Source organism: Rosa chinensis, chromosome 2, assembly GCF_002994745.2.
Source record: "Rosa chinensis cultivar Old Blush chromosome 2, RchiOBHm-V2, whole genome shotgun sequence".
NCBI classification, from domain to species: Eukaryota; Viridiplantae; Streptophyta; class Magnoliopsida; order Rosales; family Rosaceae; genus Rosa; species Rosa chinensis.
The window spans coordinates 59,582,903-59,606,114 of record NC_037089.1 but is presented as its reverse complement, the minus strand read 5'-3'; the positions used below and the strand labels follow the sequence as shown (position 1 = coordinate 59,606,114).

The 23,212-nt window shown below is 37.2% G+C and overlaps 4 protein-coding genes across 4 annotated transcripts; 2 read left to right on the top strand and 2 right to left on the bottom strand.

The window, feature by feature from the left end:
• Window positions 1-12,787: 12,787 nt before the first annotated feature.
• On the bottom strand, window positions 12,788-14,045 carry LOC112188132 (jacalin-related lectin 19). The gene is made up of 3 exons (XM_024327179.2): window positions 13,945-14,045; window positions 13,553-13,777; window positions 12,788-13,339 (listed from the first exon to the last, which is right to left on the bottom strand). Exons 1-3 carry the CDS (start codon window positions 13,945-13,947, stop codon window positions 12,980-12,982), a joined length of 588 nt encoding a protein of 195 aa, XP_024182947.1. The 5' UTR covers window positions 13,948-14,045; the 3' UTR covers window positions 12,788-12,979.
• Window positions 14,046-14,716: 671 nt separating this feature from the next.
• LOC112188131 lies at window positions 14,717-18,049 on the bottom strand. Its single transcript, XM_024327178.2, has 4 exons — window positions 17,920-18,049; window positions 15,653-17,139; window positions 15,392-15,565; window positions 14,717-15,198 (listed from the first exon to the last, which is right to left on the bottom strand). The coding sequence occupies exons 1-4, from the start codon at window positions 17,948-17,950 to the stop codon at window positions 14,968-14,970; spliced, it is 1,923 nt and encodes a 640-aa protein (XP_024182946.1). The 5' UTR covers window positions 17,951-18,049; the 3' UTR covers window positions 14,717-14,967.
• A 1,097-nt stretch (window positions 18,050-19,146) lies between these two features.
• Window positions 19,147-20,055, top strand: LOC112190349 (geranyl diphosphate phosphohydrolase). The gene is made up of 2 exons (XM_024329786.2): window positions 19,147-19,358; window positions 19,528-20,055. The coding sequence occupies exons 1-2, from the start codon at window positions 19,202-19,204 to the stop codon at window positions 19,821-19,823; spliced, it is 453 nt and encodes a 150-aa protein (XP_024185554.1). The 5' UTR covers window positions 19,147-19,201; the 3' UTR covers window positions 19,824-20,055.
• Window positions 20,056-21,335: 1,280 nt separating this feature from the next.
• LOC112190176 (geranyl diphosphate phosphohydrolase) lies at window positions 21,336-22,152 on the top strand. Its single transcript, XM_024329596.2, has 2 exons — window positions 21,336-21,507; window positions 21,677-22,152. Exons 1-2 carry the CDS (start codon window positions 21,351-21,353, stop codon window positions 21,970-21,972), a joined length of 453 nt encoding a protein of 150 aa, XP_024185364.1. The 5' UTR covers window positions 21,336-21,350; the 3' UTR covers window positions 21,973-22,152.
• The last annotated feature ends 1,060 nt before the right edge of the window (window positions 22,153-23,212 follow it).

Below are 23,212 nucleotides of genomic sequence, written 5' to 3'. Positions count from 1 at the left end.
CCTTAATTCCGTCGACTTTTCTCGGACGAAACAAACATTAATTCCGACCAAAAATCATACTCAAATCCGACGGTTACGTTCGTCGGAAATGTCCAATCATTTCCGACGGCTGGTCGGAAGAACACTATTTCCGACCGTGACAGTTCCTACGACTTTCCGACGACGAATTTTCGTCGGAAAAATGTATTTCCGACGAAAACGCCGTATTTCCGACCATTTTTCGTCGTCGGAAATTACCGTCTGTGTTGTAGTGATATGCCACAGCCATGGAGTCGATACATTTACAGTGAGAGAGATAGATTTCTCTCACGCCATGGTGTATCCCATCATCCCAAGGAGCTCCACCGGTTCCTCCATAAGTTTCCGGTACTGTGTTGTTGGTCCTCCAACACGAATTGTCTTCATGACCACCTCCCTCTACTTGATTATTACAAGTTATAAAATTGAAATGGATGTTAATAGGGGTGCAAAGCATCTGTAAAATCGAATGAAGCAAAGAAGCATTAATAAAGGGATTGGTACTCCTGTGTTTATATGAACAAAAAGCAAATAAGTTATATTTCTATATATAAATGCGGGTATGAATATATAATTTCGTGCGTGCTGGTGTGAAACTATGAACTATGAAACGACCTTACATACGCGTTCCGAGTCTTATTGTTGTCGGCAATGGCCACAGATAAAGTTGTATATATATCGATCTGCATGTTCATATGACTTTTGGTTCCTATCTCTAGTTCTCTACTACTATAACGAGACACTGTTTTAGTGTCAAAGGCTTCACCAGAAATAGAAATGCCTATACTAACCTTTCCACAAAGAACAAAAGGCCTACAACAAAATATTAAAGACTGCCACTACTGTTAGATAACAAAGCTAAACAAAATTAAACAGATATAAAGAATGAAAATCGCGGTGAATGAGGTAGAGAGGCGCAAAAACCGCAGAACCACGTACATTCACATTCAACCATGACACTGGCTGCAAGAGAATCTGTCATGGCGTTAAGTGTGGCTAGTGTTTGGTCGCGGGTCGCTCTCAAACTAGTCTAGACCCAAGTTACTACACAAGTAGAGATTATCTTTGGAGCGTAGACTAATTAATTAAGTTCGAATAACAAGTCAATGCAACTGAAATATTAAAAAAAAAAAAACAAAAAGTCAAGAACCCCAAATGAATTCTTAATTAAATTAAGTGATGCTAGGTATGCGAACAAAAATCAAATCAGATATATGTGGTTAGTCGTGTAGAATTGGAGTACTATATCTCAAGGCGTGCCGAGTTTTGATCGGTATCAGGACTCAAGACCCTTTGAAGGGTAAACATTATGGATTAGAATTAGAATAAGGTCTTTCAATATCAAAAGAATAAAGAAGCCTCCACACATCTGTGCGAGCCAACAAGGCAATCCAGAACAACATTGTTAGTTATTCTATATATGCATGAAATTAAAATGTTTCCAGATCAATCATCCTCAGGGAGGCATTGTACCTAGCAAGCTCTCTTGAGTCTCTTCCTAACGTAGGTATTGTCATATCCTCAGATTCTCAAGGTCTCATTGATGCTATCGAAGCACTCATCTGTTCCAGATTGGAAAGCCTCGACAATCCTCACTCAAGTCCGGTAGCTCTGTTCAACCCGGCATGTTAACTGGTCATGGATCAGTAGAAAGGCTAACAAAGCAACTCACCTTGTTGCTTCGTTGGTTCACAGCGGGAAGTGTCCTACGGATTGGGTTCTCCATCCTCCTTCCCCCTTAGTTGACATCTTACTATTTGATGGTTTGCCGGATCCTCCGCCTGTTTAGGAGTGAAGCCTGGTTTGCTTTTTGTTGTTCTCACTACTAGCAAAATAACAACACACACGGATTTACTGTAGTTAAAAGCCACAGATATCCGTGTGAAATAGAAATGCTGACAGAAATCCGTGTGAAATGAGTATAATGGGGCCCACAATAATTTATACAATAACAATATCAACGGAAATCCGTGTGCATAAACAACAGTCACAGATATCTGTGTAAAAACTAAAACATTTTCACACGGATATCTGTGTGAAAAACAATTCACACTGATTTCTGTACGTATTATAAATTAGTTTATTTCGAAAACATTAATTTTTTATGTTATGTGAATTCTGGAGGGTCGGATTTCCGTTACCATAAGTATTTGATACAGATTTCTGTGTGAAATGAGTAATACACACGGATTTCCGTGTGAAAATTTTGACACAGTATCCGTGTGAAAAAGGAGATTACACACAGAAATCCGTGTGAATAAACAACAGTAACTGATGTCTGTGTTAAAACTAAAACCTTTTCCCACTGATATCAGTGTGAAAATAACAATTAGCTACAAAATTCCGTGTGAAAAAGTATAGGCGTATATAAGGTTGACCATTTATTTGATATCGAAATAACGGTGGATTGAATTAATTTTTTTTTTACACAATACCTATAAATTGATGGGTAATGTCAAACTTATTGATTTTCAATTTTGATTTTTTGGTTCGTACAAAAATTCTTATATGTCTACTAATGTGGTATAGCTAGTTTATTAGTTGTAATGAAAAATATATCTTCCATGAGCAACAATGTTGAGGAAATTGAATTTATCAAAATTGACCGTTGGATGTTGTCATGATTAGAATAAATAGTTATGGACAAAATTTCAGCTATTTTTGTTATCGTTTAGGTCTCGATCTAATAGATCAACCATGAACCCTAAATACCACATAAAACTAATATGCTCATAACCGCTCATTCGCAACTTATTTTTTCGATATGTCATCTCTCATACTCTCATGAATATGAGGTATACCAAATAACAACACACACGGTTTTACCGTAGTTAAAAGCCACAGATATCCGTGTGAAATAGAAATACAACAGAAATCGGTGTGAAATGAGCATAATGGGGCCCACAATAATTTATACAATAACAATATCAACGGAAATCCGTGTGCTTAAACAACAGTCATAGATATCTGTGTAAAAACTATTGTTATTTTCACACAGATATCTGTGTGAAAAGAAATTCACACTGATTTCTGTACGTATTATAAATTAGTTTATTTCGAAAACATTAATTTTTTTATGTTATGTGAATTATGGAGGGACGGATTTCCGTTACAATAAGTATTTGATACAGATTTCTGTGTGAAATGAGTAATACACACGGATTTCCGTGTGAAAATGTTGACACAGTAATCAGTGTGAAAAAGGAGACTACACACAGAAATCCGTGTGAATAAACAACAGTAACTGATGTCTGTGTAAAAATTAAAACCTTTTCACACGGATATCCGTGTGAAAATAACAATTAGTTACAAAATTCCGTGTGAAAAAGTATAGGTGTATATAAGGTTGATCATTTATTTGATATCGAAATAACGGTGAATTGAGTTAATTTTTTTTTTTACACAATACCTATAAATAGATGGGTAATGTCAAATTTATTGATTTTAAATTTTGATTTTTTGGGCCGCACACAAATTCTTATATGTCTACTAATGTGGTATAATTAGTTTATTAGTTGTACTGAAAAGTATACCTTCCATGAGCAACAATGTTGAGGAAATTGAATTTATCAAAATCGACCGTTGGATGTTGTCATGATTAGAATAAATAGTTATAGACAAAATTTCAGCTATTTTTGTTATCGTTTAGGTCTCGATCTAATAGATCAACCATGAACCCTAAATACCACATAAAACTAATATGCTCATAACCGCTCATTCGCAACTTATTTTTTCGATATGTCATCTCTCATACTCTCATGAATATGAGGTATACCAAATAATGTAAAAATTTTGCAAAATTTATCTCCTCGTGGTTTAACTCCTTTTAGGGAAGTATAGGTGTATATAAGGTTAATCATTTTATTTGATATTGAAATAATGGCTTTAATTTGAGTTAATTTTTTTACACCATACCTATTAATACGCTATAAATAGATGGGTAATGTCAAATTTATCAATTTTCAATTTTTATTTTTTGGATTGCACAAAATTCTTATATGTCTACTAATGTGGTGTAACTAGTTTATTAGTTATAATGAAAAGTATACCTTCCATAAGCAACAATGTGTAGGAAATAGATTTTATTAAAATCGACCGTAGGATGTTATCATGATAAGAATAAATGGTTATTTTCAAAATTTCAGCTATTTTCGTCGTCGTTTGGGTTTTGATCTAGTAGGTCAACCCTAAACCTTAAATATTACATAAAACTAATATGCTCATAACCGCTCACTCATAACTTATTTTTTTGATCTGTAAACTCTCATGCTCTCATGTGTCGAAGCTATATCAACTAATGTAAAAATTTCTGAAATTTTATCTCCTCAAGGGTCGGCTCCCCTTAGGGAAGTAGAAGCGTTTAAAGGGTTGACCGGTTTTTGGTACAGACATCTGTGTGAAATGAGTAACACACACGGATATCTGTGTGAAATGTTAACACGGAAATCCGTGTGAAAAGAACCATTAGCTACAGAATTCAGTGTGAAAAACTCTATTAGCTACAGAATTCCGTGTGAAAACTCTATTAGCTACAGAATTCCGTGTGAAAACTCTATTAGCACCATTGTAATCACACAAGACCAAAAAGCTCCTTCCTTCGCTGGAAACCAATGCTTAATACACAAACTTTATGTATGATTCTGAATAATCAACATCAACTATAATTCAGAGTTAGATATGAAAAATTTATACTCAAAGAGGCTTTACTTTATTGCTCTGAAAATTCCTAACAAAAGGCCTCTCTATATCTTCAGAAAGCTGAACAACCCAAAACCAATAGTCATCAAAATCATACCTATTTCAATTATCTTGCTCAAAGCAGAAACTTGAGGAGCTTTCTCGACGATTCCATGGACGTAGTTCTTGCTGAAGCAGCGGTGGCCGACGTCATATACTTGGTAGAGGACAACGGCCAGATTCGTCTTGCTCACTGCCACCACTCGGATCTCGTCGGCTCGACGACTGGATTTTTCGGCTTAGATGGACGGGGTAGAAAATTGAGCGGAGCGCGGTAGCTGCGACGCCGTCGACTGCGGCAGAGCTGGACATGGCTGGTAGTCTTCTCCAGATTGCCGTTCGTAGTTTCATCTTCTCGATGAGAGAGATATTGTCGAAATCTCAGCTCTGTAGAGCAGATTTCTGAAAGGGTTTGCTATTTATACCGAGGGTCCTAAAATCCTTCACAATCCATCACCTAATAGAATCCTTCAAAATCGTTGGACTGTTGAATACCACTAGATTTATATTAACTTTTTAAAATCTGAATTGAATACCTCAAGATTTTAAAAAACTTTTTAAAATCTTGATTGAATGCCTCTAGACTTCCAGAATCCAAAACAATCAAATAGACTCCTAATTGAATTCACCCCCCTTAGATTAGCATTGATTACTTTTCTTTATGTATACGGATGTAATACTATATAAACCTCATTGAAAGATGAATAGAAATATCACATTATTCTCGTATACTTTATGATACAGTGGAAGTCTGAAAATACAAGGACATAATCTGTTTTCTGGGAAACAGGGATTGCAAGTGATTCATCCTTATTGGGTAGCAGAAACCAAAATTAACGAACAGAACACTAGATTTTGGTTACGCAGTGAAAACCTCAAATGTGAGATTAAAAACACTGCGGGGCTCTTACTCTTGAGAACCTAAAGTAAGAATTAACTTATGATGAATGATATGTTCTTTACAAACTTGAATAGCACAACCTCGGCTACAATGATTAGATGAAAACTAATACCAAGTTTGTCTTCCGTCTTAAACTCCTTCTTCACTTGAACGATCACCAAATATCGCTCTCCTTTCTTCACAGCTCCTCTGCTGATCTCAAAAGAAGTTATGCATATGAAACAATGATCAAGAACACTTAAACATGGACCAAGTGCTTTGACTCTTGTGAAGACTTAATTAGCAAACATGCAAGACTCTACCAATATTCTTGCGTTTCCAAAAGCCTCTACCTTTGCCGTATGTTTTTCCAAGCTATTTGAATAGCTGCCGCACAAACCAACACAATCAAAACAGCCTTTTTACCCTGATCCCCTTCTACAAGGAAAAACAAATCTTTTTGAGTTAACAAAATATAAACAATTAAGGAGACCAAATCCTAAAATATTTAGGAATCAATTACACCCTTTTACACGGAGAAAAATATCTTCAAATAAATAAAAGATATTAAACCCATTAAGCTGCAAAGATATTTTCCCGTTTTGTATGGAATGGCAACGCACCAAGTTGATCAAAACTTGTACCTACAAAGTCTTTTCTTATTCAGTTTGGTGGTGACGGCTTCATTTTGGAATCGTAATATGCTTGGTAAACTATATGTTCATCAGGTTGGTTTTTTGAGCTAGTGGTCGTCTGTGCATGATTAGTGGGGTCTAGCTTAATTGTTGCGACTGATTCGTCAACACCTCCCTACTCAACGGCAACGTCTTAGTGTTGCTCGACAAATGAGTCGGTGGCGGGTTTGGGCGCTGAGGTTGGCAGTACTGATCCATTCTTGGTGCAAGAAAGATAGGGTGGCTATGGGCCGGGTCTTTGGACCTAAACCATGTGGGATCTATGTTTTTTGTGGCCCAAATGTGGTAGTAAGGAGTAGGGGTTGGGCTTGGAGTCTTAATCTCTTTCTTTGCTACTTTAGTTTTCCTTTCTTTTTTGCAGGTTTACAGCTTGTCTCCTGGTATATATCAGTCGGGGCAAACTTCCTTGATTTCCTGCGTTAATTCGTATCACAATTGTGTGCCAGGAAACCTCCTTGAATAAATTGTGAAGTGATGCATTAGTCGATTAATTGTGTTTTGTTTAAAGTGTTTCTATAGTGGAGTTTACTTGTTAGGGCTTTGTTACCCATTTATACCAAAGTACGCATCACATTTTATCATTGCAGGAACTGAAGACTTTGATGTGTGTAATTCTGACGGTAGCTCAATGCAGCCGTGCTAATATATGAAAATTTCACTTTAAAAAAAAAAAAGAGAAGCCCCAACTCGTCATTCAATGATTCAAAAATTGTCATCCTTCGTCCAAAGAGTACTGTCACCAGCTTTTTGGTGCATGCACCTGTTGTGGTCATAAAAATCATCATTTCCCAAAGAAGACCACAAAATAGACATAAAACAAAACCCAAAACACATGGATACACTCATACACCGAACTAGGTATATTGACATAATAGATCGCATGCGATTATCGAGAATCAAGCTACATTGCATGCTTTGGTGTGGGAATATACATCCCCTTTATAATGTTTTGCAATCTTACCTAGCTAATTATGCTTCTGCTAGAAATTGTGTGGATAAAGCAAAGAAGAAAAGCACATTCAATTAATATTACGTATATTAGCTTAATAACAAGCAAATTATCGAAGTTCAACTGATTGGCTTTAGTACTTGTAGAATGTCCACTTCAAGCTTAAGCAAAGGTGTTTTGGACGGGTCTTGAACTTGAAGACAGATTCTTATTAATTTATAATGCATATATTTATATAATGACTGAACCAAATACAGCACTCCCCATTTCAAAGAGATGGGAGCACAGGATTTCCAAGACATGGCGCCCTTCAACAACACTAAGCTACAACAAAGATCGACCACCTAATAAAATGGCAGCTGTACATCCTGTTGCAACTCTTATACAACACTAAACAAACCAAATACAACATATCCCCATATCTCATCTCATAAGTGATGAGAGGGAAGAACAGGATCTCATCCCCAGATCTGCTTGGGTTGTTTCCCCTTGCTTTCCTTTTATGGTTTTTTCTTGCCAAAAAAAAAAAAAAAGAACATATATGATTGCTGATCAGGGGGAATGCATGGTATCTTCCTCCAACTGATATTGTTTGAGCCCAAAAGTATCTTTGGGCTGGGTCCAGAAAGGACAAGCACCATGGGCCGAATTAAGCGGCCCAAACCAAAGGTCTGGCCTTCAATCCCGTAGAAGGCTAGTTGGAAACGCCCGCGAAGGTCCAACAAAGAACCCACGATCAAGAGACTGCGTTGAGGCAATCATGAGATTCCTTGACCACGTGGGGTCAGAGGATTTGGCAGGCTTAGCTCGCGATGGAATAAAGGGACTAGGCATGTGATGGGATCCGTACACTGTTGCAGGAGAACAGGAATATAGCATGATGACTATTTTAGTGCACTATTAATGCGATGCGCTCGCGGGGGTAAATTTAAATATATTATCCCAGCAGCCCGCATCCAATAGGCACTCAGCTTTGACTATATTCTAGCAATTTCCAAGCCTGCAGATGACTATTCTAGTGCGCTATTAATGCGATGCGCTCACGGGGATAAATTTAAATATATTATCCCAGGGAGCCGCTTCTAATAGGCATTCAGCTTTACCATATTCTAGCAATATCCAAGACAGCTGATAATTATTAATTATTACCCACTACAGCTATCAAGACCATTAAGGGTTTTGATTTGTTTCAAGGCCAATTGTGGCCTGATGAATCTGCAGAGTAGCTTATATATAGAGGCTATAACGAAATTACAAAGGAGCCAATCAATCAATTAATCTCTACGATTATCCAAGTCTCTCCGGAGCAATCAACTCTCTTCCTCTTAAAGGTGACCACACTCCAGTCCCAGACTCCTCAGGAGCCGACTGTCAGTGCCACCGAACCCTCTATCAACGTGTTTCAGTCCCAGTCTCCTCGGGAGCCTACTGTAGCACCGCGACCACAACGGTTAGGGAACCAGCCAAGCAAGGGTAACGCCCTCGCAAACCAGCCAAGCTAGAGTCACGCTTTAGCACATTCTTCCTACTTCCCGGTGATGTTTGCTCTGCTCGACCTGCAACGTTGAGTATCGATTGTTGAAGAAAAACTGAAGCAAAGTCCTCCACAGCGAGGCACAAAAGACCCCACGACGAGGTTGGTGCTCTTCTCGTCTGCAATCGCTTGAAAGAAGTCAGGTCAGGGACACCCCCGATGACCGCACTCGACGGTGCTGGCACGCCCCGCAAGAAAAGAGATTGTTGACCAGCTGCAGCAAAACTGGAGCCAAACAGAAATCATAATGCAATTGTCATTCTACTGAATGGCTAGCTGATGTCTTGGACTAAACTTTATTCCCACGTACTGCTGGTAATAATAAATAAAAGGAAAAATCGTCCAAACAATGTCTTAATTTTTTCAGACTATTAATTTTCATACCTGTATTTTTAAAAATATCAAAATGGTACCTGATGATTTAAGTCCGACCCAATATTCATACCCAGAAACAGTAAAAACGTTGACTCCCGTTAAATTTTCAAAGGTATTTTCATGTTTTCAATATTCATCTTCTCCAAATCAAATTAAAATATAAGGGAAAATTGTCCAAACAGTGTCTGAATTTTTTCCAAACTATTAATTTTCATACCTGTATTTTCAAAGATATCAAAATGGTACCTGATGATTTAAGCCCGACCCAATATTCATACCTAGGAACAGTAAAAAATTCAACTCTGTTAAATTGTCAAGGGTATTTTCAACTCTTTAATATTCATCTTCTCTAGACCAGATAAATATAAAAAGAAATATAAAAAAATAAAGAAAAAGACACTTTTTCTTTATTTTTTTTGTCTTTTTCTTTATTTTTTTATTTCTTTTTATATTTATCTGGTCAGGAGAAAATTGTGATGACCTGGATTTTCGTTATTTAATTTTGGTAATTAATAATGGACCAGTTGTACAAATAATTGTTATTGTGCTTTATTTGTAAGTTGTATGTGAAGTGGAATGGTTTTCATACGTATAATTATTCGAATTTCACAGTTTAGAGGGTCGTGCGAAATTTGACTTTTTATACGTTGGGATTCTTAGAAAATTTCCTTTCATGAAAGTTGTAGATTGCGTTGATATGAGTTCGTGGACATGTGGAACGCATCAATCGGAGTTCGTATGAAGAAGTTATGGCCATTGGAAGAAGTTTCCATTTTATTATAAATAGAGAAAATCCGAAAATATTTTCATAAATCCCATTTTCCATTTCCGGAAACCCTCTTCTTTCTCTCTTCTCTCTCGACTGCACCTTCAACATCGAAGTTATCCGTCTATCCAAACCCGGACCCGGCCGACCCGACCTGACTTTTTCGACGAACTTCGGCAGTGAAACTCTCCATATCGGATAGCCTTCTTGCTCCGGTGGTCCCTCTGGCATCCTCTAGCAGCGATTCTCACCCATGGCGGCGAAGATTTGTGTATTTAGTTCCGATCGGTTCTCCAATCTTCGAAGTCGGCGAACCAGACTTGGGAAGCTCGTAGCAGCCTCCCGGATCAATCTGTGGTGGTTGTTTGGATCGATTCGCGTGAAACTTGATTCAACTCGGATTGAAAGTAATCCACAGCTTGCCAGGTAGTTTTCCCTTTACGGTTCAATTTTGACTTCGTGCTAGTTATGAAAATTGTTAAGCATGTTGAGATGAACATCTTTGATGTTGGAAGTTCTGTGAAATATTGAGTTTTGGCTTGCAGCGGTGCACCACCGTCTGTGGTGGAATTATGGCAGCGTTCTGGCCATATTAGGAACTGTTTCTGATATTATATATCTTCTCCTCATCGATACGAGCGTTTCAATATGTAATACAAAAATTTTGGAGTTCATATGAATTTGTTATGATTTTTCAGGTTTCATATCGGTTGATTTATTTGATCCGTGAGGATCTGAGCGTCCAATCGACTTGTGGTTTGGACATATCGATCGTGGAAGTATTCCGGAGGCTTTGGGAGATTTTGGAAGTGGTTTCGCCTAAATTGGCGTTACTTTGATATTTAGTTCGATTTGGGGATTCGAACTTTATTTAATTGTGATTCGTTGACTGAATCAAGGCTGTACTTCCTTAGGTACTTGACAAAGTATTTTTTGACGGTTATTTTGTGGATTGGCTGCTTTGTTCTATATTGAAGACTCAACGGGAGTTTCGAGGTGAGTAATCTCACAAGGTTCATTTACGAACAGAATACCCTTATTATTTTAAGAGTTATTTATTAATTGCAAACTATAGTTGGTATTAGTAGGCATTCCTGAGCGGATATGATTTGTTGGATTTTGTTGATTTATGAAAACAATATTCATGAATGATGCTTTTTATTGTTTTGTGTTATGGCTTTTCGGAAAACAAAGATTATGAAAATGTTGATTTCGATTGTTTTGAAAAATTTGAGATTTGTGTAACATTTTGAGTCTTGTGCGACTTCTTTAATGTTTTATTCCAAGGGACTGAAAAGTTCGAGGAATGAAGGTCTATGACCTTGGGCAAAATATCAGGTAATCACGTCTTTGGCAGGACGAGTGGTTACTAATTCAATTAGAGCTCTAGTCTGTCTGCCATTTGTGATTCATGGGGTAACGGGGCAAGGTTATATCTAACTCATGAGATTACGTGTTTTTAGGGAACAAGGTATGAGTTGCTTCCTTATTAACGGTTTTTAAGGGGACAAGGTGCAAGTTGTTTTTCTTATTAGCTATTTGATAGAAATCAAGGAATGAGTTGATTTCTATGGTAAGATTGATAGAATTCAAGGTGTGAGTTGTTTTCTTGTTACAATTGATAGAAATCAAGGAGTGAGTTGCTTTTTATGTTACGATTTGATAGAAATCAAGGAGTGAGTTGCTTTCTATGTTACGCTTCGATAGAAACCAAGTGAGTTGTTTTCTATGTTGTGTGGTTTTAAGGAATCAAAGTGTGAGTTGTTTTCCTTATTTCTTGTGTGAGTTATGTTGATTGTTTTGAGTTACTTATACGCACTTGCAAATGTTTTCTATGTTACAATTGATAGAAATCAAGGAGTGAGTTGCTTTCTATGTTACGATTTGATAGAAATCAAGGAGTGAGTTGCTTTCTATGTTACGCTTTGATAGAAACCAAGTGAGTTGTTTTCTATGTTGTGTGGTTTTAAGGAATCAAAGTGTGAGTTGTTTTCCTTATTTCTTGTGTGAGTTATGTTGATTGTTTTGAGTTACTTATACGCGCTTGCAAAAACTTACAGGGTTTGTTGTGTGGCAACCCGGTGCACCATTCAAACGGTGTAGGGGTTAATCCTGCAGGGTAGGATAATCGGGGCTGAAGCTGAGATAGCGCCTTGCAGCTTAACGGTAGGAAGCTAATTTCGTGACTTTGCCGTTCTTTGGACTGAGGAGCATTTACGTTTTATTTGTTGTTGAAAATTTAATTCGTAAGCTTATGTAATATATGACTCTGTGGAGCGGGTCAATATGGACATAGTGGGTTCAGGGCATCAATATGTATGTGGTTTAAAGAAAAAAAGTTTCCAGGTATTTGATATTGCTGACTGAACGATCACGCATGTATAATTATGGGATTGTATATCGATTTTTATTTGTGTTAAAAATCAGGGGTGTGACAAAGATGAATATTGAAGAGATGAAAATACCTTGATAATTTAACGGAATTAACGTTTTTACTGTTCCTGGGTATGAATATTGGGTCGGGCTTAAATCGTTAGGTACCATTTTGATATTTTTCAAAATACAGGTATGAAAATTAATAGTTTGGAGAAGTTCAGACACTACTTGGGACGATTTTCCCTTATAAATTATGTAGTTTGGAGAAGATGAATATTGAAAGACGAAAATACCTTTGAAAATTGAACGGAGTTAACGTTTTTACTGTTCCTGGATATGAATATTTGGTTGGACTTAAATCATCAGGCATTATTTTGATATTTTTCAAAATACAGGTATGAAAATTAATAGTCTGGAAAAGTTTAGACAATGTTTGGACGATTTTCTCTAAATAAAATAAAGTAAAGATGAAATGAATTATATTGATCGCGCGCAATATCCAACATGTAAGTTAATTAGTACACTAAACATATAATCATAATTCACAAGTGCGAACTAATTAAGAGTTTCACATACATCCAGCATATGTAAGTTTCATGGATTTTTGATGATCAAATTCATATGGCAAGCATGGTCATGTATAATATGTTTAATTTCGACACTCAGCAGTAGTCTTTTCAGTTTCTTTGGTGGCCAGGGGTTTTGAAACCGTGCTGGCAAGCCTTCTGAAACTTTTCTGAACTCTCCGAAAGAGCTTTCCTTTGGGAGCATGGCATACGTGAAACCCAATTGCATCTAGGTACCAACCACCTCTTCCCTTTAAGCCAACAATTTTGCCTCCATCCACAGTGAAAGTAAAGGGTGTGCCTTCTTCAACTCCAAATGTTCCAAATGTTCTCCTATTACTCTCAAATTTGAGTGACCGGATCACCGGGCTGCCACCATACACCACCGGACAATAGTGTCCGCTCACACTCACTAGGAACTCATCGGGGTACTGCAGCTTGATCTACAAGGCAAAAAATAACATAAAGTTTGAAAGATCATGACATTACCTGGCTTTCAACCCAATCAGCGGTGTATAACAAATTTAAGGGTCGCCTTTCTATGATTTAGGGTTTTGTAGTTAACTCTTGGATATGTAAGTAGTAAGGGAATAGGTTAAAAATCAAAGTAAATACTAGCATAAAACCATGACTCTACGAAGAGTTCCGAAGCTGACCTCGGCTGTTCGATTGCCTCCAAGACCACCATGCTTTTCTGATGTGACCGGCTTACCGTTCTTATCATACACCACAACAATGGAGTCGATGCAATGGCCATAGACGAGAGTGATTTCTCTCACCCCATGATAGAGCCCATCATCCCAAACGTTTCCGCCATTGCCTCCCCATGGTCCCAATACTATGGTCTTCCTCTTCCCACTTGCATTGTCCTTCCCACTCTCCTGCATAGAACGAGTTTCATCAATCTTTGTTTGTTCAATATTTTACAGACTACATAACGAATTAGAAACCTGTACCTCTAAAGTTAAAAAAAAAAAAAAGTACGATATTTGCAAAGATAGATGAGGATTATTCAAAATTCACCAAGTTGCAAAACAAAATTCCTTACCATACCGATCGATGAAATTATGGAATAAGTTTGAAGTTTGAGTATGTTGCAACTTGCAAGTGATTGCAAATGTATAGGGAGGTGAATTAAGAATTAGAAGAATAAACGATTGTATATATGGGAAGTGATGGTGGAATGTGATGCCAAATGCAGTATCTGATTCTATTTCTGGCCCTATCGAGGAATCAAGAATTTTGCTTTCGCTTTTGTGGTTATCACTAGACACTAGCCAAATAGAAAAGCATGCCGACTCTAAACAGAAATCTACTTCTGGTGACATTTTGAGATGCTTCAGTTTGGGTATATGTTCATATTTTAGTACTTGCTTTAATTGTGCTGATTTATTTCGGACCGAAAGAAAGTTATTCTGATCATTTCAGCGATGAGTCATAGTTATTGTTCCCTAGTATGCCAGACAAAGCAGAATTTTAGTCACTAGGATCTATGGATCTATCACATAAGTACTGTTTCTTTCTGCCAATGTTCAGTATATATTGCTGGCATTCTGCGTAGACTTAATTCTCTAATATCCTCAGTGTACAACTTCTCTATTCACTAAATAGTACTAGGGCATCAACCAAACCACCCAAGACACCATAAGCGAATGAAGTTATCATCTGGTTTTCGGCAATTGATTTTCCTCCGTCTTGCAAGAATCCAGACAAGAAGTTGGCAGTGTATAACTATCATAATTAAAATCAAAACACCTTTCGAAGAATACACAAAGGCGCTTCAGGATATAGTACTGACGTTCAACTGAGATACACAGGGATAATCCTAATAACAGCCTGATTGTATTAATCAACACGGCCTGTATTTTAGCAAATGCAGAAGATGAATGAAGAAGGAAAAAAGCTAAACAAAATCTCAAATATGAATTCACCAAGAATACAATTCAAAGAATTTTGGAGAAAACGAAATTACAATTCCAAAAATCTCCACAGCAGGTAAAAAAGAAAAAGAAAATCCTGAGAACGACTTGATTCAAAGAACCTCAAGATTACTTAAGAAGATGCCTTCCTACTAATGCTTCTCAGATTTTTTATTTAATAAACTAAAACAAGTAATCTCGTACAGGTCAGTTGGACAAGACTTCAACTTCAACCAAGCAATCCAGCCCGACTTGCCTTTGGCCCGCTTCAAGTTCACTTTCTTGCCAAACTTCAAAGAGTGCCGCCAACATTTATTGTTTGAATGGTTAGATGTGCAGCAGGTTGGATCCTTCTTACTCTCCATGATCTTCTCATGTACCAACTGCAGTTTAAGTAACAGCAAGAGAATGCATAGCTTCCATGAGATCCCAGAAAGCAAATTTTTAAGGGATAAGCACAGTTTCACTCAACATAGTGTTTCTCAAATGAGACGATAATCCAAAACAGAATGCACATTAATAAGGTAATTTAACAAAGATAACACAGTTTCAAGTAGCATTCAAGGAGACTCATACCTTGGGGAATTCACTGCTAGAAGATGATACTACAGATAGGGTCTCTGGGTGCCATTTCTGCAATGAACTGTTTAATAGTTCTTCAGTACCCACGGAAGACTGGATTATTTCAAGTTTGAGACCACAAACAGGAGGAAGTGAAATTCCTCTTAGATCTTCGTAGATGATAACATTCTGAATTGACCAAGGTAAGCATGAAAAAAATTATGAGAAGTGCAGTAAGTTAACACAGACAATATAAGTTTAATAAGAGTGTGTTACCTTATTAGTGCGGACAATCAGTTTGAAGCCTGTATTGTGATCAAACTTGGCAAGAAAATCCCGCAACTTTTTAAACCAAAAAGGCTCGTCTTTATTGTGATCGAATTTGAGCTGACCAGCAGAAGCCGACCCAAAAGAAAGCTTGGCCTCCTTCAAAGATATAGGATTCAGAAAAGAAAAGGGCATTTTATCACCTTGATACTCGAATGAAAGAAGATTTGGAGTATCAATCTCGGCTCCCTGTAGATTCTCGCAACCCCTCAAGACTAATCTGTTTAGTCGATGACTTGCAATTGTAATATTTTTCAATTTGAGGCATTTACTTAGGTCCAGCTTCTCAAGGAGAGGAAGGCCAAAGAATAGTTCACGAAACTGATTGTCTGTCATTTTTTTGTCCTCTATTGTCAATCTTTTCAGAGACTCACAACCACTCAAGATAAGTTTGCAAGACGTGCGATTCTTCCCACAATACCAAAATGTCTGAAGCTTTGCAGCTTTAACTTCAATCTTCTTCAGTCCGCGGCAGTGGTATACTTCAACCCTATCAAGCTTAAGGAGACTTGAAATCTGCAGAAACTTCAACCCCGTGCAACGTATGAGTCTCAAATCCTCAATTAAAGGGCAGCTGGAAATAATATGCTGGATTCTCTGTTCATCAACATTACAATCCCGCAAATATATCTTTTGCAGATGGGGAAGCTTTACAGCGCAGCTAGTTTCCAGTTTACAGCTCTGCAGCCTTAATCGAGTTAGTGTGTCTGAAGCAAACGCATTCCTGGGAAAATTGTGAACATTATTTCCTCTTGTGTGAACATGGAGACCTAGCTCTTTTATGTTATTTTCAGTTGCAAGTCCAACCCACTGTTCCATACCACGCGCCATTTCTTGATCATAGGATGTCAAATGTAGCTCAAATTTACGTATACCTAAATTTTGCTCAAGTTGGCTCTGAAGAGACCGATCAATAAAGTCCTTAAACATCTCATTCTTGCTCTTATCTTGAACTCCCTCTGGTTTCTGAAACTTGCGTTGATCAAATGTCAAAACAGAGAAAGAAGTCCATACATCCCTCCACCTCTTGGACAACACACTGGTCCGAGCAGCACCTTTTGTACAACGAATGAGAGAAAGGATGTGATGAATGACAGATTCAGGCAATTGTGAGATATGATCAGTGGACTCAACACTTTTTTCAATGTCATTTACAACTCCACCAGGTTGCTTCTTTCTAAGCTTCCCCCTCTTGCCAGTAATATTAGATTTTTCTCTCTTTCGTTTTTTTCGAGATCCAGCTTCTTGTGTAATGCATTTGTCCAAGCTCTCTGAATTTTCGGCAGTTTGCTGCTTTTGTCGCTCAACGTTCTGGTCCATGGTTTTAGATTCCTTTCTCTTTCTCTTTCTTTCAATTCCAGGTGCTTGTGTAATCAAATCAACAGCACCGGTTTCATCCTGTGGTGTGCTAGACATGCCTTTCCTCTTCATGTTATCTTCAAAAGGTAAATAGCAGGTCATGATACAAGAAATCCTACTTAAAAATACTGTTAAACAAGGAAATAGACGAAAAGAATATTCTCAAACAAAATTACGCAACATGAACAAAAAGAAAAACCCCTCAACTGCAGAAATAAACCCAGATCAATAAAGGGTTCACAGTGCAAGGCTATACCACACCAAAGTCTCACCTTCAGTACTGGTACAATGGTCCTTTATTCCACGCATATAGCCAATTTCACAGAAACAGAAAGAAAAAAAATCTTATCCACATTAACAATTGCATTCCCAAAAGAAAAGTAAAATCCATAGGATTCTTGGTGCACATTGCAAGGCTAATATCAGACCAACCAAAACAAAAACTCACATTCCATACTCGAATTCTACTCTAATGTCACTAAGTACCCAAATTCCACAGAAATAACAGAGAATTCATATCCACATTAACAGCTGCAATCCCAAAACTAAACTCACTAATCCAATGCAAAGCTCACATAAAACATACTTTAAATCTTAATTCTCTTACTCCAAACCTAAATGAAGTTATGTAAACCCATATTGGGTCTGTCATCATACACAAAATTCTTGATCTTTGAAACAGAAAAGAATCCCCTAAAAGTTGGGTTTTAGCGTCTAACAAATAAGAGATTCGATCGCAAATTTCTGGCCAACAATCAAAGCATCAATCTTTGAAATCAAAATTGAAAATAAAACGAAACCCAATTCAATATAAGAAAAATACAAAGGAGATTTCTGAGTAGGATTGTGAAAATTACCTCGAGTTGGGTCCCCAGAAGAAGAGAGCATCTGTATCAAAAGGAGAGAAGCAAAACTGTGGCTGAGGTCATTCTTATTATATCAAAAGTTTCAACCGTCCTGCTATTGGTCGGTTGTTTTTACTTTGGGTAATACCGTAATAGTTTAGGTTATTTTATGGAAATTGAAATTAAGCCCCTGTAGTTTACTTTAGTTACAAGCAAGTCCAATCGCAGTTAATTTCTTTTCTGTACGTTTTATGACAGTGACGGTAACATGGCGGCTAGGAAAGGCATGCCTCCACTTTGCTTACATTGTTCAGTGTTTGTGGGCAAATTCAGAAAAGAAAAAGAGTATAAATTCTTCCATTAAAGATTTATTAAAGGCCGGGAGAATTTTTTAATGTGTGTGTGTTTTTTTTTAGACTAAATATTGTTTAGTCTTTGAGATTTTAATCATAAAACACTTATGTCCCTAACTTTCTAATTTCACACGTTTAATCCTTGTACTTCAAAATTTAAGACTAATAAGTCCTTACTGTCTAAAAGTCACGGTGAAATGTCTATTATGCCCCAGTTCTTTTTTTTTAAAATAAATTTATTCCTTTCTCTATTTTTTATTTATTCTTTTTTCTTTATTTTATTCTTATTTTTTAAACGGAAAGAAAGAAAGGAAAAAAAAATAAAGAGTGAATATGCTCATTTACCCCAGGGGTGAACCGAAGAATTGTCCCCATGTTAATTTATGATAAAAAAAACAAAATTACCTCCATGCATCTCTGCCTCTTCCCGGCCTACTCAAATAAATTAGTTCAGTTCCATACTACTTCTCCCTCAATTTCGATATCTCTGTGGCAACCTCATGATTGGTCCCACTCATTCGGTTGAGGGGGGATGTAGGAGTGATCAAGTCAATGATAAAGTCAAGGCAAAGGTCAATACTAAAGTCAATGATCAGGACATGACCATTCCATAAGACTCCACGTGTAGGGCTGAGATTGTTTTGCAAGAAACTAATGCTGGAATTAGTTAGCCATACTTAACAGAAATTAGGAATAAGGAATTAGATAGCCATACTTAACAGAAATTAGGAATAAGGAATTAGTTAGCCATATTAACAGAAATTAGGAATTAGTTAGCCAAACTTAACAGAAATTAGGAATAATATTTGTAATAATTCGTAACTGTGACATGAGGGCGTTCCAATTATCTATTTAAAGGTGGTCATGAGGGTTTGTCGAGTACTGCAAACTAGCTCGATTGATCGAATTCTTCTTCCTTGGAAAAAGACCATATCAAAAGCATGGGAAACGAGACAGTAGTAGTGGCTGAAACTTCGGGGTCGATAAAAGTGGCGGTGGTAGTATGCCTGTTGAGAGGCCAAAATGTGCTCTTGGGACGGCGCCGCTCCTCTCTGGGAGATTCCACCTTTTCCCTTCCCAGTGGCCACCTCGAGTTTGGTAGTTAATTATCTCTTGTTCATTCTTCGAAGTTGTCAGTTCGCACTTTAAAATTTGTATTTCATATTACGCACACACTGCTGTAACAAACTATAATTAAGAGGGTATATAACATATCTTACATTTTTTACGAGAGCTAATTAATTGATTTTCTTTACAAACGTTTCAGGAGAGAGCTTTGAGGAGTGTGCAGCAAGGGAACTGAAGGAAGAAAGTGATTTAGACATTGGCAAGATACAATTGCTAACTGTGACCAACAACCTGTTCCTAGATGAAGCCAAACCATCGCAGTACGTGGCTGTTTTCATGAGGGCAGTGCTGGCAGATCCTCGTCAAGAGCCCCAGAATATTGAGCCAAAATTCTGTGACGGTTGGGGATGGTATGAGTGGGACAATCTTCCGAAGCCACTCTTTTGGCCTTTGGAGAACGTGGTTCAGGATGGATTTAACCCTTTTCCAACATGAAAAAGCTGCTAGCTATATGTAGTGCACAACAGGTTGCTTTCCTTTTTAAGAGTATTTTGTGAGTGAATTGTTAATTTGTACCATGCATGTACCTTCACTAAGCGTTATTCAAGTTTGTGTACTAATCATGTTAAAGACAATTCTTAGGTTCATCCCATTGGGTGAACGAGCATATTTTCACCTCTATTGTCGATTAACATACTTTTACTTAATAAATTTATCATCCAACGGTGTATATCTTAGATTAGCCTTAAAAGATCATCTATGTAAAAAATCAATTGAATCAGAAATCGTTTAATTATCTAATTGAATCAAACAAATGGATGGTTCTAAAAACACTTACTACTATTATAATGAACCGTCCATGTATTTCATAGAAATGATAACTAAAAGGTATTCAATTTGATTGATTTTTTACAGAGCTAATCTTTGAATGGTGTTATGCAACATGAATGGTTGGATTAGAAAATTATAAAATTAAGGATTAGACTCTGCTTACTATCTTGTACTTTCAAGGGTTCATCAGTTCAGTCATTGCTCTTTTAATTTAATCAGAAAAGTCCTTGCACTCTCCAATCGCATCAAATCAATCCAATCAGTCACTATTACGTCAATTTTCGCTGTTAAAATGCTAACGTGGGACCTTCTCACAGGGAAAATTCCAAACTACCCATCGCTAGGCAACCTGCCGATGCGTTAGTGTTGTGAATGCAGATGGGTAGTTTAGAAATTTTCCTCGAAAATTGACAGAGTGGTGACAAATTGGATCGATTTGATGAAATTGGAGAATGCAAGGACTTTTCTGATTAAATTAGAAGTGCAGGGACTGAACTGATAAACCCTTAAAATTACAGGGTAGTAAGCAGAATTTAGTCCTAAAATTAAAATGCATTAATCACAATAAAGGGTGAATATGCACATTTACCCCAGGGGTGAACCGAAGAATTGTCCTCATGTTAATTTGTGATAAAAAAAAAAAAAAAAATTCCACGCTCCATGCATCTCTGCCTCTTCCCGGCCTACTCAAATGAATTAGTTCAGTTCCATACTACTTCTCCCTCAATTCCGATATCTCTGTGGCAACCTCATGATTGGTCCCACTCATTCGGTTGAGGGGGATGTAGGAGTGATCAAGTCAATGATAAAGTCAAAGCCAAGGTCAATACTAAAGTCAATGATCAGGACATGACCATTCCATAAGACTCCACGTGTAGGGCTGAGATTGTTTTGCAAGAAACTAATGCTGGAATTAGTTAGCCATACTTAACAGAAATTAGGAATAAGGAATTAGATAGCCATACTTAACAGAAATTAGGAATAAGGAATTAGTTAGCCATATTAACAGAAATTAGGAATTAGTTAGCCAAACTTAACAGAAATTAGGAATAATATTTGTAATAATTCGTAACTGTGACATGAAGGCGTTCCAATTATCTATTTAAAGGTGGTCATGAGGGTTTGTCGAGTACTGCAAACTAGCTCGATCGATCGAATTCTTCTTCCTTGGAAAAAGACCATATCAAAAGCATGGGAAACGAGACAGTAGTAGTGGCTGAAACTTCGGGGTCGATAAAAGTGGCGGTGGTAGTATGCCTGTTGAGAGGCCAAAACGTGCTCTTGGGACGGCGCCGCTCCTCTCTGGGAGATTCCACCTTTTCCCTTCCCAGTGGCCACCTCGAGTTTGGTAGTTAATTATCTCTTGTTCATTCTTCGAAGTTGTCAGTTCGCACTTTAAAATTTTTATTTCATATTACGCACACACTGCTGTAACAAACTATAATTAAGAGGGTATATAACATATCTTACATTTTTTACGAGAGCTAATTAATTGATTTTCTTTACAAACGTTTCAGGAGAGAGCTTTGAGGAGTGTGCAGCAAGGGAACTGAAGGAAGAAACTGATTTAGACATTGGCAAGATAGAATTGCTAACTGTGACCAACAACCTGTTTCTAGATGAAGCCAAACCATCGCAGTACGTGGCTGTTTTCATGAGGGCAGTGCTGGCAGATCCTCGTCAAGAGCCCCAGAATATTGAGCCAAAATTCTGTGATGGTTGGGGATGGTATGAGTGGGACAATCTTCCGAAGCCACTCTTTTGGCCTTTGGAGAACGTGGTTCAGGATGGATTTAACCCTTTTCCAACATGAAAAAGCTGCTAGCTATATGTAGTGCACAGCAGGCTGCTTTCCTTTTTAAGAGTATTTTGTGAGTGAATTGTTAATTTGTACCATGCATGTACCTTCACTAAGCGTTATTCAAGTTTGTGTACTAATCATGTTAAAGACAATTCTTAGGTTCATCCCATTGGGTGAACGAGCATATTTTCACCTCTATTGTCGATTAACCTACTTTTACTTAATAAATTTATCATCCAACGGTGTATATCTTAGATTAGCCTTAAAAGATCATCTATGTAAAAAATCAATTGAATCAGAAATCGTTTAATTATCTAATTTAATCAAACAAATGGATGGTTCTAACAACACTTACTACTATTATAATGAACCGTCCATGTATTTCATAGAAATGATAACTAAAAGGTATTCAATTTGATTGATTTTTTACAGAGCTAATCTTTGTATGGTGTTATGCAACATGAATGGTTGGATTAGAAAATTATAAAATTAAGGATTAGACTCTGCTTACTATCTTGTACTTTCAAGGGTTCATCAGTTCAGTCATTGCTCTTTTAATTTAATCAGAAAAGTCCTTGCACTCTCCAATCGCATCAAATCAATCCAATCAGTCACTATTACGACAATTTTCGCTGTTAAAATGCTAACGTGGGACTGACGCGCTGTAAAGCAGCACGCAATTTAATCCCTTTATCCATTTTGGCATGAGCTACTCCCACATAGTGGTTTAGGCCCATTTGCAAGCACTTCTGGATTCAAAAACCCGTCATGAACGTTGTCCCCTTCCTAGACACCATTCCACATAGGCTATACTTACTAAGATGAAAAAGTTCACAAGTGTGAAGACAGTTCAACAAGTGTTAATAAAGGCCGCCCTCAACCTTAGGGGACCTGAGCTTGGTACCAATAAGGGGTTTAGGCCAATATTAATAAAAGAGACTTCACCTATTCCTCTCAATTTACAACCTACAATTAAAATTCGTGTTCAATAATATAAATAATATTTAAACTAAGTTTTAAACAATTTATATACAATAAATGACACAATTTAGCAAGTGATTTTTCAATCCCCGGCAACGGCGCCAAAAATTGACTCGCTGTAAAGCAGCACGCAATTTAACCCTTTAAAATGTCATCGTTAGTATATGGTAAATAGGGATCGTTCTATCCGGGAATTGAGGGTACACATGTAATTGTGTAAACAAATAAAGAAATTAAACAATAAAGTATTATTTACAAAAATAAAATACAT

Coding starts and splice junctions, on each gene's coding strand:
- LOC112188131 (XM_024327178.2), bottom strand. CDS start 17,950: ATGCTCTCTTCTTCTGGGGACCCAACTCGAG. Junction 15,566..15,652: donor TGATTGTCCGCACTAATAAG/GTAACACACTCT, acceptor TGGTCAATTCAG/AATGTTATCATCTACGAAGA. Junction 15,199..15,391: donor CTAGCAGTGAATTCCCCAAG/GTATGAGTCTCC, acceptor CTTAAACTGCAG/TTGGTACATGAGAAGATCAT.
- LOC112188132 (XM_024327179.2), bottom strand. Junction 13,340..13,552: donor GAGGCAATCGAACAGCCGAG/GTCAGCTTCGGA, acceptor TTTGCCTTGTAG/ATCAAGCTGCAGTACCCCGA.
- LOC112190176 (XM_024329596.2), top strand. CDS start 21,351: ATGGGAAACGAGACAGTAGTAGTGGCTGAAACTTCGGGGTCGATAAAA. Junction 21,508..21,676: donor CAGTGGCCACCTCGAGTTTG/GTAGTTAATTAT, acceptor CAAACGTTTCAG/GAGAGAGCTTTGAGGAGTGT.
- LOC112190349 (XM_024329786.2), top strand. CDS start 19,202: ATGGGAAACGAGACAGTAGTAGTGGCTGAAACTTCGGGGTCGATAAAA. Junction 19,359..19,527: donor CAGTGGCCACCTCGAGTTTG/GTAGTTAATTAT, acceptor CAAACGTTTCAG/GAGAGAGCTTTGAGGAGTGT.